The following is a 15,965-nucleotide window of genomic DNA, read 5'->3' on the forward strand; positions in this document are numbered from 1 at the left end:
CTAGCACAGTCCTGCTTGGTTCAATAAAAGCGGCTAAAGTTAACGGAGGTTGCATTGTATTATGATGAGTTCATGCTGTTCAGAAAAAATGATGGTGAAGGTGAGTAATAACACTATCAGGATGTGTTCAATGTCACCTCATGAAATATAGTTTTTGGTGAAGCTTGAATAAAAACAGTTGTTTGAAGATGTTGTCACAGCAACATAAAATAGATATTAGACACACACACACACACATATATATATATATACACACACATATACATATATATACACATCTATCTATCCATCTATATCTCTATAGATAGATAGATAGATATATATATATAGATAGATATCTATAGATAGATATAGATATATATATATAGATAGATCTCTCTCTCTATATATATATAGATAGATATATAGATAGAGAGATATAGACAGACAGACAATCTATCTATCTATCTATCTATCTATCTATCTATCTATCTATCTATCTATCTATCTATCTATCTATCTATCTATCTATATATATATATATATATATATACACACACACACACACACACACACACAATGCAACCTCCAAGCAGCTTATATAAAAAAATTAAAAATAAATTAAAAAAAATCACGAAAACTGCAGATGACAGATCAAAGCAAGTATTTCCATCATCATTTATTACTTTTTTTTATGCCATTAACTACTATAGAGGACAATAAAAAAGTACAGGGATAACATTTAGAGTTTAAAAAAGTAAAAAGTTATTCTGGAGCCTTGAAACCCAGAATGTGGATATTTCAATGGAATAATCAGTAGAATACTCAATAAAATAATTGTTGAGAGTGAAATGATCCCAACTTTGGAGGATTTTGAAGATTAACGGTTTAATTAAAGTACTCACCAACAACAAGCTCAATGTAGAAAGTTTGAGGTGTCTGAAGAAGTGGAAAGGCACAGGTGTAGTTTCCTCCGTCAGTCTTCTTGGTATTTGTGATGATTATGGAGGCGTCGCCGCGTTTCAGTCGATCTTGAAAATGTGAGACTCGTCCTCTGAACTGCTCACTCTGACCATCTTTGCCGTTGTAACGATCACCTGCATCATAAAAGAAAACCTCCTTCTGACGTTCATCTTTCTGAGCTTCTTTCTTCCAGTCAAAGACAGCTGCTGTGATGTCCTGCTTGGTGGTGAGAGAACAAGGTCAGATGGCATCACTCCCTTCTTTGACCAACACTTTCACACCCGTCCCTGAAAGACAAAGCACATTTTAATCATTACGTTTAAATAGAGAAAGTCAGGTGAAGTGGAGACGCTACAGGTGAGTACAGGTAAAATAAATGTCACCAATAGATATCACATCACCACATGCATAAAGACTGTGTGCGTATCACTGTTATACATGCAGTGGAGAGCAGGGCCTGTAATGTCATGATATTAATATTAGTATATTATATTATATATTATACATATTAATGTACATAAGAGCTCTAGGCATGGGAGAAGAAGATGTATGTTCCTGTGATGGATCCCTGTGCTAGTACCTCCCAGTTTATAAACAAGGGTCACAAAAGACAGATGTCTTAGTGTCCTACTGCAGCACCAGAGAAGGGAAGGGACACACACACACACACACACACACACACACACACACACACAACAGTCATTTAGCAGACGCTTTTATCCAAAGCGACTTACAATAAGTGCATCAACATCGGTAATCAAAAGAACTACTAGTCACCAGAAGTCATAAGTAGATTTCCTTTAAACAAGCATCTAAGAGCCTGAAGCAGAGCATAACTCAGAGCCAAAGAACAGAAACAAGAGAAAAGGTTTAAAAGGCCACACCTGATGACCATGGCCCATGACCTTGTGTCTACGCATGCAAACCTCATGTCTCCAGAACACTTACATTGCACCATCAGCATCAGAACTGGTTTAGCACTCACTGGAATGTGTTAATACTTCAGTGACAATAACAGGTAGCAGCTGCCTCAGGCTCCTCCTGCCTCCAACCAGGAGACTTCATTCCAGGAGCACTGGCATTGGGCCTCAGAAGCACAACGTGTTGCCTACTGTTCTGTTTACACATCACCATGACGTGTAAAGAACGATCCATTTCCCGCCAGAGCTTGTACTCATCTCAGTAATGCTTCACCAAAACAGCTAAGATGCTCTTCAAACGCTCAGTGTTGTATACTTATGATTGATCAATGATGATCGAAACGGGGAAGTTGTGATGAAAAATGTCCCCTATGCTTCTATTGTTAGGGGAGCAGCTGTGTGGTTGAACTTTATTTAGCCCTTTTGCTGCTAATAATATTGTTTATTTTATACATTCGTCTGATTTAACTATTTCAAAGTGATAATAATAATAATGGTATCTGCTGCTCTGCGGGTCTTAAAGGAGATTTAAAGACATTCAGTTATTGTCATTATATTGTTATAAATCTTCATTATATTGTTATATATCTTCATTATATTGATATTATCTTCATTATATTGTTATATATCTTCATTATATTGTTATATATCTTCATTATATTGATATTATCTTCATTATATTGTTATTATCTTCATTATATTGTTATATATCTTCATTATATTGTTATTATCTTCATTATATTGTTATTATCTTCATTATATTGTTATATATCTTCATTATATTGTTATAAATCTTCATTATATTGTTATATATCTTCATTATATTGTAATATATCTTCATTATATTGTTATATATCTTCATTATATTGTTATAAATCTTCATTATATTGTTATATATCTTCATTATATTGATATTATCTTCATTATATTGTTATATATCTTCATTATATTGTAATATATCTTCATTATATTGTTATAAATCTTCATTATATTGTTATATATCTTCATTATATTGTAATATATCTTCATTATATTGTTATATATCTTCATTATATTGTTATATATCTTCATTATATTGTTATATATCTTCATTATATTGTTATATATATCTTCATTATATTGTTATATATCTTCATTATATTGTTATAAATCTTCATTATATTGACTTTAAAACAGTCTGATGAGCATCAAATGACGCAGATAAACTGATGGTCTTTAGCTTTACATGAAGCTAGTCAGCTAACGTTAGCTTCACTATTGAGGGTGTGACTTGATTTATTTATATAACTTCTACTGATACATTCACTTTCTTACCGTGTTTATGTCCAAGTGTTGTTCCAGACAAAGTCAGCAGACAGAAGAACAAAGACAGAAGCTCCAGAGGAGTGGAGGGAAGTTTAAAGCCCGGCATGTTATCAGGAAAAACCGTTAACAGGTGAGTTAACAAGCTAGCTAACACGTGAGCTAACACGTGAGCTAACAGGTAACAGGTGAGCTAACAGGTAACAGGTGAGCTAACAGGTAACAGGTGAGTTAACAGGTAACAGGTGAGCTAACAGGTAACAGGTGAGTTAACAGGTAACAGGTGAGCTAACAGGTAACAGGTGAGTTAACAGGTAACAGGTGAGCGAACAGGTAACAGGTGAGCTAACAGGTAACAGGTGAGCTAACAGGTAACAGGTGAGCTAACAGGTAACAGGTGAGCTAACAGGTAACAGGTGAGCTAACAGGTAACAGGTGAGTGAACAGGGATCTCGTTGTCAGATTTCAGCGGAGTAATGACGCTGAGAGAGTTTAAGTTAAAGTAAAACGACAGTGAGTAAAGTGACTCTCCCACTCTGCCGGCTGTGGTCCTGCTGTGAGCTGGGGACACTTCTTCTTCTGTGGTGTTTAACGGCAGCTTGCATCCGTTTTGTTGCATTACTGCCATCTTCCGGTTTCAATCACTTCCTATGTTCACAACTACTAAACTTTCCCCATCAGTCCCGTTGCTCACATAAAGTGAGTAAAGCACCTTCTTCCCTGATCACTGGATCCCCACTCCAGGATCTCATTCAGCTCTCTTCCTCTCAGCCCTAGTCTTTGCATTTCTCCCAGCATGCCCCTCCTTTGTGAGCTGTGTCTACTGCAGGAGGTGATGACATGTTGCACAGGTTCTGGTGCCTGGCAGTGCTCACAGAGGCCGGTTGGATGTTTCCCTATCATGTGTAGTGTGCTGCGTAGATTGCTGTGTTCTGTTCTTCATCTTGATGTTGTAACTTCTTCTCTCCTGTTTCCTCCCCTATATCCTACACCGCTCACTTTACTCTGAATTGAATGTAGGTGTCTCCCCCTCGTCTCCTGGTCCCAGTGTTGTTGCCATACTTTGTTGATATTTTTCCTGATGATGCTCTTTCCCTCTGCTTTGGATAGCTTGATACAGATGTCTACTTTGTTTTCCTTCAGAGCTTGTTTGGCTAATTTCTCCACTTTTTCATTTCCTCTGATACCTTCATGGGCCGGTATCCATATAAATACAACTTCAGTGCCTCGTTCTACTGCTCTAGAGTGAATTGACGTTATTTTTAATAGCAGATCTTGTCCAGTATTGGACATACCTGACTTCAGACTAACGAGTGCAGACATGGAGTCACTGCAAATAAGGACTTTGCCTGGTCTGTGTTGTTCAACCCACTCTAGGGCCAAACAAATAGCATACAACTCAACTGCATACACAGCTAAAAAATTCGAAGTACGCTTAAATATTTCAACTTTGTGACTAGGAATTGCAACAGCAGATCCTGTACTGTCTGTAGCTGGATCTTTTGATCCATCAGTAAAAACATGCACATGCTCTGAGTATTTTTTATCTGTGTATTCATAGAACTCATTCATTAAATTAGTATTTTTATTTCTTACCTTAATTTGCATCAACTCCATGTCCACCTCTGGTTCTTCAAGCAGCCACACAGGAGTTACTGGCCACATGACAGCAGGGCAACGCTCTATATCAGAGACTACAGGCTTCTTGCTGTTGCTTTTCCAACCCAGCCAAAACTTGTCTTTGGTACTTTATGTCTTTCCCAACACGCCTGTACTACTTTTTTAGTTGGATGAGTATCTTCATGACCTCTCAGATTTATCCAATAATGAACCAACAGTTGTTTTCTGTGAAGACACGATGGCATTTCTCCTGTCTCTACTTGGATGGCGCACACAGGTGATGTTCTTACATACAGATGTATTCTTATATTCAGATTCTGAGGGCCCTGGTCTGGATAACATCTAGCAGTTTAACTGTGGTTTCTGATGCTGAACCATGTGCTATACTACTATAATCTAATCTGGATTTATTTAGAGCTTTGTAAATGTGTATCAGGGATGCAACCTCTGCTCCCCAGTCCAACCCTACCAGACATCTCATTACATTTATAACTTTTTTACATTCATCACTAACGTTTTTTATGTGGTCTTTCCATGTTAATCTGCTGTCAAAGTGTACTTCTAAAAACCGAAATGACTCTACTATTTCTAACTTGTTTTCATACAGACTCAGCTGAGAGTTTCTCCTTGTTCTCCGTCTCGTAAAGAACATTACTTTCGTTTTTTCCGATGAGAATTTAAATCCCCATTTCTTCCCCCATATTTCAACTTGTTTTATTCTTTCTTGCAGTTTTTGAACAATATGTTCCAAGTTTCTTCCTTTTTTCCATAAAGCCCCATCATCTGCAAATAATGACCTTCCCATATCTGATGAGACCGTTCCAAAGATGTCATTTATTATTATTAGGACTTACCACACTCCCTTGTGGAGTCCCATTTTCTACCTCATATTTCCTTGACCTTTCAACTCCTACTTTTACCTGGATAGTTCTCTTATTTAAAAAGTCCATTATCCAATTAAACAGTTTTCCCCTGATTCCCATTAAATGCATTTTATCAATAAACCTTCCCTCCATAGCATATCATAAGCCTCCTCTACATCAGAAAACACTGCTGCCACAGTTTCTTTATTAACCTGTGCCTTTCTTACCTCATCTTCTAAACATAAAATTGAATCCAAGGTTCCCCTACCTTTCCTAAATCCACTCTGACAGCCTACTAATATCTTTCTCTAAATAATACATTAATCTTTTGTTTACCATGCGTTCCATGAGTTTACATATGTGTGATGTTAGGGCAATTGGTCTATAATTTGATGGGTTACTTGCATCTTTCCCTGGCTTCCTTATGGGGACAATAACGGCCTCCTTCCACCTTGCTGGTATGTTACCTTCCTCCCACACTTTATTATACAAGGTTACTAACTTATTCAGCCCATCTCCACTTAATTGCTTTACCATAATATAACATATTTCATCATTTCCTAGGGCAGTCATTCCAGCTTTAGCAACTGCTCTTTTTAACTCCCCCATCGTAAGTGAAGCACTCAATTCGTCTTCAGTGTTCTCCTTCTTCCTCAAGGCCTCCCTATTTTCAAATCTTGTTTGCTCTCTAATTAGTTTTCCTTCGTCAGATACGTTGTCAGTGCTGTGTATCTTTACAGAAGTATGAACCAATGTCTCCGCGTTCTCTTTATTGGTCACCGCTACTTCTTTCCCAGTTGTTAGCACAGGATAACTCCACTCTCTTCTGTCCCCTCCCATCTCTCTAATCATCCCCCACACTTCTCCTACTGGGGTTGTATTTCCAACTGTGTCACAAAACTTCCTCCAATATGTCCTTTTTGCCTGCCTTATTGTCTTTCTCACTAATGCCTGGGCCTTTTTGAACTGTATCATATACTGAAAGTTATGAGTTCTTTTCATTAATTTAAATGCCCTGTTTCTATTTCTAATTGCCTCTTTACAGGTATTGTTCCACCATGGAACTGCTTTTCTGCTTGTTTTTCCTCTACTTTTTGGGTTAGATTCTAAAGCAGCTGTCATAATGCCTTCTGTTATCATATCATTTAGAGTTTCTATAAGCATATCATCATTAATCTTACTCAGATGACCATCACTCTCTTCCTTAAATCTCTTCCAGTTGGCTTTCCCAAAAACCCATTTTCCACCCCTGTCTTCTTCCGTTACTGATGTATGAATATTTATTTTACAGAATATCGGGTAGTGATCACTGCCTATGGTTCCTTCATGATACGCTTTCCAATCACACACTGCAGCAATGTTATTAGAAGCTAGTGTTAGGTCTAGTACAGACTCCTTTCCTGTATTGATATTAATCCTTGTTTTACTTCCATCATTTAGGCAGACTAAATTCCTTTCATCTAGTAGTTCTTCTATGGTTTGACCGTTGCCATCAGTTATCCCACTCCCCCATTATGTGTTATGTGCGTTGAAGTCTCCACACCATACTATGCTTGCCCTATCTTGCCCTTCTATTTCTTCCAATTTTCTTAGTTCTATTTTCAGACATGGATTATAATAATTCACTACCACAAACTCCTTCCTTTCAACCCACACTTCCACTACCACGTACTCCATTTCTTGCCCTATACCCAGTACTCTATGGGGAATCCCTTGTTTTATAAAGGTAACACAACCCCCCCCTGTCCTTCTTTCCTATCTCGTCTAATTGCTACATATCCATACATTACAAAGTCCAATTTTGGCTTTAACAATGATTCTTGTATGCACAAAACATCTGGTTTCTCCCTTCTGCTATCTATACATTTCTTAAACTCCTGTCCATTGGCAATCAAACTTCTAGCATTCCATTGAAGTATTAACATTATTATTAACCAATACATGTTTCTTGGCTTGCCTGTAAACTAAGATTGTCTCTTACTTCCTCCCATTTTAAACCTACCATATCAAGATGATGTATTGCTGCTTTAACGATTATTTGAATCCTTTCAGTTTTAGACTTGACCTCAGAAGTTGCGTTTATCACCCCTGCTATGAAAGTCACCAGCTTCTCCTTTTCTGCCCATACCCTGATTTTATCATTTCTTTCTGCCTCCACTGTCATTTGCTCTTTGTGAATAAGCTCCTCTGACTGCTTCTCCTGCCTCACCAGCTTAACTGCTTCTGCATAAGATACATTTCCTTTCCTTCTTGTTTGTTGGACTTCCACCTCTCGCCTCATTGCTTCACATCCCCAATATGCAACGCTATGTTTCCCCCCACAGTTGCAGCACTTTGGCTGGACTCCTTCTCCACACTTTCCATACTCATGTTCTCCTCCACGCCTAGCACATCTTCTCTTTCCTTTGCACACTTTTGCCACATGCCCAAATTCTTGGCAGTTGAAACATCTCATAGGTTTGGCTGTATATTCCCTTACTTTGTATTTAACAAATCCAAAAAATAGATCCATTAGAACGTCTTTTACATCAAACTCTACCAGAATCGTTTCAGTTTCCTTTTTCTCTACTCCTCTTGTCATTCTTTTAGTACTCTTAACTGCTGTGTTACGTAGTCTCAAATTCTCAGCCAGATCCCTCATATTAACACTCAGAGGCACTCCAGATATCACTCCCCTGCTGCCATTGGGCCTCTGCTCTCCCACTTTGGCAAGTGTCTTTGCCTTCTCCACTTGTGCATCACTGTTGCATCCAATTAAAAGATTTCCATCTCCCAAGATCCTTGCATACTTCACTTCTCCAATTTGTGCTCTAATTATTTTGGTCAGCTTTAATGGGTCTATTTTCTTTACTCCTCCTTCTCCTTCAAATCGTATCACTACATTAACATTTTCGCCTTTGGCTCTCCAACTTCCTCTTCCTTTTCTTCACTCTCAGTTTCACCCAAACTTATTTCATTCTTTTTCTTTGTCTTGCGATTCGCCGACTTCTTCCCTGCTAATTTCCACTCACTCTCCTTCCCACTTCTTGTATCTTCCTCACTTAACTCCATGCTATCACTGTACCCTTCTTTCTCTGCCATCCTGATCGGCATGAAATACGTTTAAGAATACCATTCCGGACCTATACAGGCCGTCGGTCGGTATTCTTGCAAAGTATTCCCACAGCCAAGACCCGATGTCTGCAAATCCTAAAGTCAGACTTATTTTAAAAGACCACATGAGAGCCATGAGGAGGATATATATATTTGAATGAATATAATATATATAAATTAAATATAACGAGTTCTAAGATGTACTTTTAAGTGTTTTAACTTGATGAACTTTTGGAGAAACATTGAATGTATTTATGACTTTTGTTTGTTCACAAGAAAACTCCTCCTCATACGTACATAATACATATACATATATTATATATATATATATTTATATCATATATATATATATATTGTTCCCGGTGTCCTCATGACGGCCCCTCCCTTCCTGTTCCTCTTTAATTTTTCTTCTGGAGCTCGTGGTGTCGCAGCTTCTTCTTCTTCGTCTTCTTCTTCGTCTTCTTCTTCTTCAGGTGAGTGAGCGACTCTTTCCACTGAGGGACTCTTTGAGGACTCTTTGTTCTGCAGCGAACACAATGTTTTATGAATCTGAATATTATTTGAGTTTTGTGTATTTCCTCATATGAACGTATTGAAACATGTAGTGTGTATTTTATGCTCCGTTTTATAAATGAGACCCATGAACAGTAATTTAAGAGCCTATTATTTGAACTCTGCTGGTAGTATTTAAACTACAATCAAGTATAATAAGAAGTACTTTTACTGTGTACTTCTTGTGTGATCTAACATCAAAGTTCCTTCCAGAGAACAGGAAGGAGTCACATGACACTGTTTTTGTTTCCTTCCTCCTTCTCTTACTGCCACAAACCCACTGATGGAATGTAACTAAGTACATTTACTCAACTTCTGTACCAAAGTACATTTTTGTGTTTTTTGTATTTTATCTTATAATCTACATTTTCTGCTACTTTTATAAAAAGATGTGGAGGAGATGATCTACTCCACCACATTGTTGAACTCAACATGTTTGACTCTTTGATCACTTCAGTTACTATAGAGTTTGAAGATCAGTAATATGAAACACTAATATTATGACGTGTGAATATTCATGACGCTACCCAGCAGGATATAAACAGGAAGTGAAACGATCCCTCAGCCCAGCTCGTTTTAAGGAGAGCTTTTATCCAATCAGATTCCTGCTCTCTGTCTCTAGGTAGAAGAGAGGCCCGAGGCCTTCAGGAAACACTCTACAGTTGAACAAAGACAGGAGGATGGACTTTGTCTCTAAATGGTGAACAGCAGCTTTGGTGAGTGAACTGCAGTAGCTTTACCTGCCATACATATTATGTATGTCATTATTTAATATGCTTGTTTCTTTATTATTATTTGTACATCTTGTTTTTATGAATATGGATTCATGCGATAGGAACTATTGTTGCGTCCTATGTTGCGCTGGGACACATTTAGTCGTGGCACAGCAACAAGAAGACGCGTGAAGCGGCAGAAGTCTAAACACTCTTTAGCTTTCAGTGTTGAAGTGTTAAGTTCAGTTGAACTCTGTGTTTCTGTGGAGTTGTCTTCATGATGTGCTTCATGTTGTTCCTCTGATGTGAATCATATCTGAATGCTGATCTTCAGTGTGAGGATGAATTCCTGTTTTAGCGTCTCAGTGTTGCCGGATTGGTTGTGACTCTGTTCATCGTCCGTTAATGACGCAGCATCCCGTCACGTATTCATGGATCTGCACTCTGCACTTAGTGTATTTGTACGTGTTGAGCTTCATTTGTACAGCAAACAAATGCTACCGTAGCTGTGGCGTCATGATGAGGTCATTAGGAGGAGGTTCAGCTGTAGGAGGACAGCACTGAAGGCCCAGGTATCAAACACACGGCCCAACACCACCGAGTCTCTTTCCATCAAGGTTCATGTGTGAATGAAGCTGTGAGGTCCATGTAAAAGTCTCCTCTGTCTGAATGACTACATGTCATCACTTTAACAAACACATGAAGACAGCAACGGTCCATATCTCTGTGCTTTAAATGGAGCAGAAGCTCTGATGGACTTGATCTCTACCAGGTCTACAACATGAACCCTTCCTGCTGCTTCATTCACAGCTCTGGAGGTGAATCCATGTCCTCTTCTACAGCCAGTAACAGTGTTGAGTGTTGATGTTGTCAGTGAGGAGGAGCTTCATGTTCTCAGGTTTGTTCCAGTGTGAAGATGCTGTGGGTTAAACTTTAACACGTATCATATAAAGTCCTATAAACACGATGCAGCTGATCTTTGAACTGAGTGCTGCAGCTTCACACTGGTTTATTAAAGTGTTGGAGTGTGACAGCAGCCTGAAGACACTGAGGACTGATGAAGAAGAAGAAGAGGATTTCATCATCGTCACACTCGCATCAACACAAAACTCTTGTTCCACACAGACCCGGTCCAGAGTGTTGAAGTCCATGAGGAGAAACTGAGTAAGTGGAACTTGAATTGATGACAAGCGAGCTGCTCTTTGTTGGTTCGTGTGTTGACCTCCTGTCTTTGATCATGAGTCCACAGCACAGCGTTGATCTGACAACAGATCCTTGAAGCTACAGCTGGCTGTCTTTAAAGTCTACATGCAGAAAAAACATCTGATTTCCTGATGAGACACAAATCAAACGAGACTGAAGACTAACGATGAACCCGTCTGTCTGTCTTCATCAGGTGGCTGCAGCTGATCAGCAACATGAAAAGGTATCACACTCAACACTTCTCATGACATTTGATCCTGTTTTACCTTCAACATCTTCATTCTTACTAACGTGATGTTTACTGTTTCTCGGCTCTTTCTCTTCAACATTGACTGAATTAATAACTTCATGAACTCAATGACAATGTGTTATTATGTTGAACTGATCAGTCTATGAAGGAAGGACCAATGTATGCAGAGAAGTCTGTGGACTAGTTGCTGAGGTCTAGGGACTAGTTGCAGAGGTCTGGAGGCTAGTTGCAGAGGTCTGGAGACTAGTTGCAGAGGTCTGGAGACTAGTTGCAGAGATCTGGAGACTAGTTGCAGAGGTCTGGAGACTAGTTGCTGAGGTCTGGAGACGAGTTGCAGAGATCCTTCACTTGAACATTGACTCATAATAATCCCATAAATTCATAAATCAGTTTCAGTTGTCAGATTAAATCCTGAAATTGAACTTCAGTTCAGACTTCGATACTTCACTGATGTTTGAACCAAGAACTAATAATTATGAGTTATTAAAGTGATTGCTTGTGATGTTGCTGTGTTGATACGTTGAGCTTCATCATGTAGATTTCTTTGTTATCTGCAGTCACAGTTCTTCTTCACATTGAACAGAAACAAATGGGAGCATCTGTGAGTGTGAAGAGGATCAGCTGAGGGCTTCATGTCACGATAATATGAGCTGTGTGAAGAGGTTATTCATTGATATTCTATATTTACTGTGAATGACATCATGTGTCTGTTTCACTGTCTGAAGCAGCAGACTGAACATTTTAAATAAAGTTGTTGATTCAAATGCTGACTGGAGCTCTTTAGACAAACTGTGAGATGATCTCAGGTTCAACACGACACACGTCACGCTGTATCCACGACAACGACTGAAGTCCTCGCGTTCACCCTGTGGACCCAGCGGTGTGACGGTGTTATTAACAGAGAGCACTTGAACACACCACAGAGTGACAGGAGGAGGGCTCAGGGTTCAGGTCCAGAGGGTGGAGCTTTATGTTTCTACCTCAGCTGCTGAGCTCCCCCTGGTGGTCAGTGAGGTTTACACTCAGTCAACAGACTTCATGTTCAGCTGGATTCATTCACACTCATTACTTTGTTCACCTTGTTTTACAGATGAACGGCTTCAATCATTCACTCACACTTCAGACGTTGTTCAAGCAAACATTCATTCATTCATCTCTTCAATGTGATGACTTCATATTTCTACAATCAGCTGTTTCTCTTCTTTGAATCACTGCAAACTGAATATTTTTGGGTTTTGAACCGTTTCAAGACGACATCTTGAGCTCTGAGGAATCATCATGGATCATAGTAGTTCTTGTTGTACTTGTACATTAAAGTGTTGATCTACAGTAATATCATAGTTGGTTGTAGATGTGCATCTCTGTGTCTGGCATCAGCTTCTTGGTGCAGTGTGAACCTTGTTGATTAAACGTCATCGGTTCAAATCCCAGCGGTGCTAGAAGATGCTCCGTGTCACATAATGACAGCTTCTTTATTCATAACCTTCACATTCACAGCACTCACACACGTTCTTATGAGGACATATATTTATCATAAAGCGTTGATGTATTGATCCTTCTCTTGTTGAGAGCTGATAGTTTTTACAACAGCTGCTGAGACTGAAGACTAAAAAGTGAATTAGCTTCCCTGCTGGTCTTCCTCTGTGTGCCAGGATCCATCAGAGACCAGAGTCCCCTGGACCTGAACCTGAACCCAGCTGTGTGTCCCCTGAGACTAACCAGTCACACCAACATGGCGTCGATTTTAAAGGAGGAGAAGTCTCTTCTGCAGAGTAAGTATACATTACATTTAACATGTAGCTGACAGCTTCCCAGTAGAACTGGTCTTCTACTGCTGATATTAAAGTACTCTGTGAAGAAGAGTGGACCGGTGATGATACTGCTATTTGTCCTGCTTTCTGAAAAGTAACGAGAAGTAGTAAAACCAGAACTACGTCAGTGATCGGTCACTTCCTGGATGAAACAGGAAGTGGTTTGTTCCCTAATGTGTGTCCAGACTACAACCAGGACGGTGTGTTTGAGTTCAGACAACCAATGAGGGACAGAGTTCATTACAGTCCAGTGATTCACAATCAGAGCAGTCAAACTGAACCAGAACTTCAGGTACATGTCATGAGAACATGAAAGTACATCCTTCTCAAGTAAACAAGTGAAAGTGTGTTAGAGAGCTACGTTTTAATGTGTTAAAGACATGAGATGTACGTCAGCTGTGTGGAGGTGTCGTGTGACAGATGGCTCTCAGATGGTGGTGGAAGATGTTCAGTGACTCTGCTGTCCTGACTTCAGTACTTCATTCCATCACTGTGGGACCAGAACAGAACAGAGTGAGGATGGAGATCAGAGACCACTGGGTCCTCTGAGGGACAGGACGGACAAACGTCCAGAGGTAGAGGAGGAGTGTAGGGTTTGACCATGGTTCCTCAGTAGGAAGGACCAGTTCCCTTCACTTCCCTGTAGACCAGCACCAGAGTCTGGAGCTGATGTGAGCTGAGGCTGGGAGCCGGTTTAGAGAAGCCGTGTAGGAGAACATGGATGTTAGTTTATCAGACAGGAGAGGACCAAACCACATACATGAGTGATGTGACAGGTCAACAGTCTTAAGTCTTCAGACATCTGACCAACAACACACTGGTTCAAAAAAAGCTGCAGGAAATACAACAAGTATCCCATGTTGAATGAACATAAGCAAGATGTGTTCCAAAGGCATACTTTAATTGAAATGAAATAACTTTTACCGTCCAATAAAACCAGTGAAAGCAGAGATATGAAGATTGTATGTTCAGTAAATGTCAGTGTTTCTATCAGTTCACAGCAGCAGAGAGAAAAGTCTCCTGAACCCAGCTGTGTGTCCATGAAGAGTGATCGCTCTAAAGGTCATTGGATTGAGTTCAAAGATGGACGCCGTTCTTATGACCCAGAGTAAGTAATTAAAACCTTATTAAACAATAAGCTAGCTGTTCTGATCCTCAGTTATGATACAGAATTGTTTGTGCATCAAGTACAGTGTTGTTTTCATTATAATCAATCACGACAAAACACAATATCTTTAACTAGCTGGTCTGGGGACGATGTGCAGAGGTCTGGGGACTAGCTGCAGAATATTGGGGACTACCAGCGGTGATATGGGGAGTAGTTTCAGGGGTTCTGGGTCAACATTCAGAGGTCTGCGTCCAGGCTTCAGAGCTCTGGGAACAAGTTGTAAATGTATGCTGATTAGTGACAGATGTTTGGGGCCTAGCTACAGAGGTCTGTGCACTAAATACAGAAGTTCAGTGACTACCAGCAGAGGTCTGGTGGCAGAAAGCACTTTGATGAAGTCAGTAGTTCAAAGAGTTGCCTGTTGGAAGGCCGTCCTTATACATCCTAGCCTTTGTTGGTGACGAGGTTTGTTGAGACTCTTGCTGTGTTGAACTGAGATAAAGTAAATATATTCCTCATGAGTTTCTTACATGGCTAATGAACATTAATATTCCACTAATATTCTCATTTACATGCAGCTGTGCATTTGATAGATGTAAACCTCATCCTCATCACTGAGGCCAGTGAATCACACGTCGGCTGTGTTTGACGGGTCGATGCTCACACACGTAGTTTATCACATCACAATATGGAAAAGTGCAACGGAAGAAGACTCTTGTGCCTTTTGGCTTCTTTTCGTTAAAATATGTTTTTTTCAAAGTGTTCCACTGGTGGCAGACTTGTTGGACCGTGTGAACTCAGCCTCCCTCTTTTATTCCTTCAAACACCTTCTTGAAAAGGTCCACGTTGAGATATTTGTTCATATCCAAAAGCCTGTTGATGTCAAAGTCCTTCATAATGCTTCAAAGTAGGCGTGTTTCTCCTTCTGAACACAAATAAGAGCTTTTTTGGGGGCATGCATCTGTACTAGTTGGTTTGTGTTCAACGCACAGAGCTGATCATGAACAGGAAAGAGACCATGTGTTGCAAAGTGACGTAAAAACCATATTGATGACCATATTCATAATGAGCTGTCTACATGTCCAAAGAATGCTCATAAAACCCTGAATAATATCAACATATCCCACATGCTCCATACGGAATAAGGACTTATTCAGAATATCCAAATGGATAATGATGTTTACATAAACCATGTCAATTTTGAAATATTGTCATATTCTGAATAATAGTGGAATATGAGTGTGCATGTAAACATTCATTGTGTCTCATTGTGATGCCTCTTTGTTTGATTAAGCAAACAAGTCACCATAAAAAAATCTGTGTCTTCTTCATCATTAAAGACACATTTTATTGTCAGTAAATTAACTTTTACTGTCTAATAAAACCAGTGAAAGCAGAGATATGAAGATTGTATGTTCAGTAAATGTCAGTGTTTCTATCAGTTCACAGCAGCAGAGAGAAAAGTCTCCTGAACCCAGCTGTGTGTCCATGAAGAGTGATCGCTCTAACGATCATTGGATTAACTTCAAAGATGGACGCCGTTCTTATGACCCAGAGTAAGTTCTTAAAACAGATGAAACAGATGACG

At 39.4% G+C, this 15,965-nt stretch overlaps 1 protein-coding gene and 1 long non-coding RNA gene across 12 annotated transcripts in view; one reads left to right on the plus strand and one right to left on the minus strand.

Moving 5' to 3' along the window:
- LOC137880632 (uncharacterized) overlaps positions 1 to 971 on the minus strand; it is a 2,788-nt gene extending 1,817 nt beyond the window's left edge. Inside the window, exon 1 of the long non-coding RNA XR_011103817.1 lies at positions 885 to 971. This is a non-coding gene — a long non-coding RNA (uncharacterized lncRNA). The remainder of the gene's footprint in view (positions 1 to 884) is intronic.
- Positions 972 to 3,097: 2,126 nt separating this feature from the next.
- Positions 3,098 to 15,965, plus strand: part of LOC137880628 (NLR family CARD domain-containing protein 3-like) — a 43,002-nt gene continuing 30,134 nt past the window's right edge. For 3 of the 11 annotated variants that reach the window (XM_068722099.1, XM_068722089.1, XM_068722098.1), the window contains exons 1-8: positions 3,098 to 3,297; positions 9,915 to 10,008; positions 10,816 to 10,903; positions 11,024 to 11,169; positions 11,402 to 11,431; positions 13,111 to 13,230; positions 14,264 to 14,377; positions 15,820 to 15,933. In XM_068722099.1, coding sequence (XP_068578200.1) covers positions 11,424 to 11,431; positions 13,111 to 13,230; positions 14,264 to 14,377; positions 15,820 to 15,933 — 356 coding nt within the window. In that variant the 5' untranslated portion in view covers positions 3,098 to 3,297; positions 9,915 to 10,008; positions 10,816 to 10,903; positions 11,024 to 11,169; positions 11,402 to 11,423. Of the gene's footprint in view, positions 3,298 to 9,136; positions 9,214 to 9,914; positions 10,009 to 10,815; positions 10,904 to 11,023; positions 11,170 to 11,401; positions 11,432 to 13,110; positions 13,231 to 14,263; positions 14,378 to 15,819; positions 15,934 to 15,965 lie in introns of those variants that run through there. The other 8 variants (XM_068722094.1, XM_068722090.1, XM_068722096.1 and 5 more) reach the window with 8 other exon arrangements.

Source organism: Cebidichthys violaceus, unplaced genomic scaffold, assembly GCF_023349555.1.
Source record: "Cebidichthys violaceus isolate CVI_PGR_0920_01 unplaced genomic scaffold, fCebVio1.0.p SCAF_29, whole genome shotgun sequence".
Classification (NCBI taxonomy): domain Eukaryota; kingdom Metazoa; phylum Chordata; class Actinopteri; order Perciformes; family Stichaeidae; genus Cebidichthys; species Cebidichthys violaceus.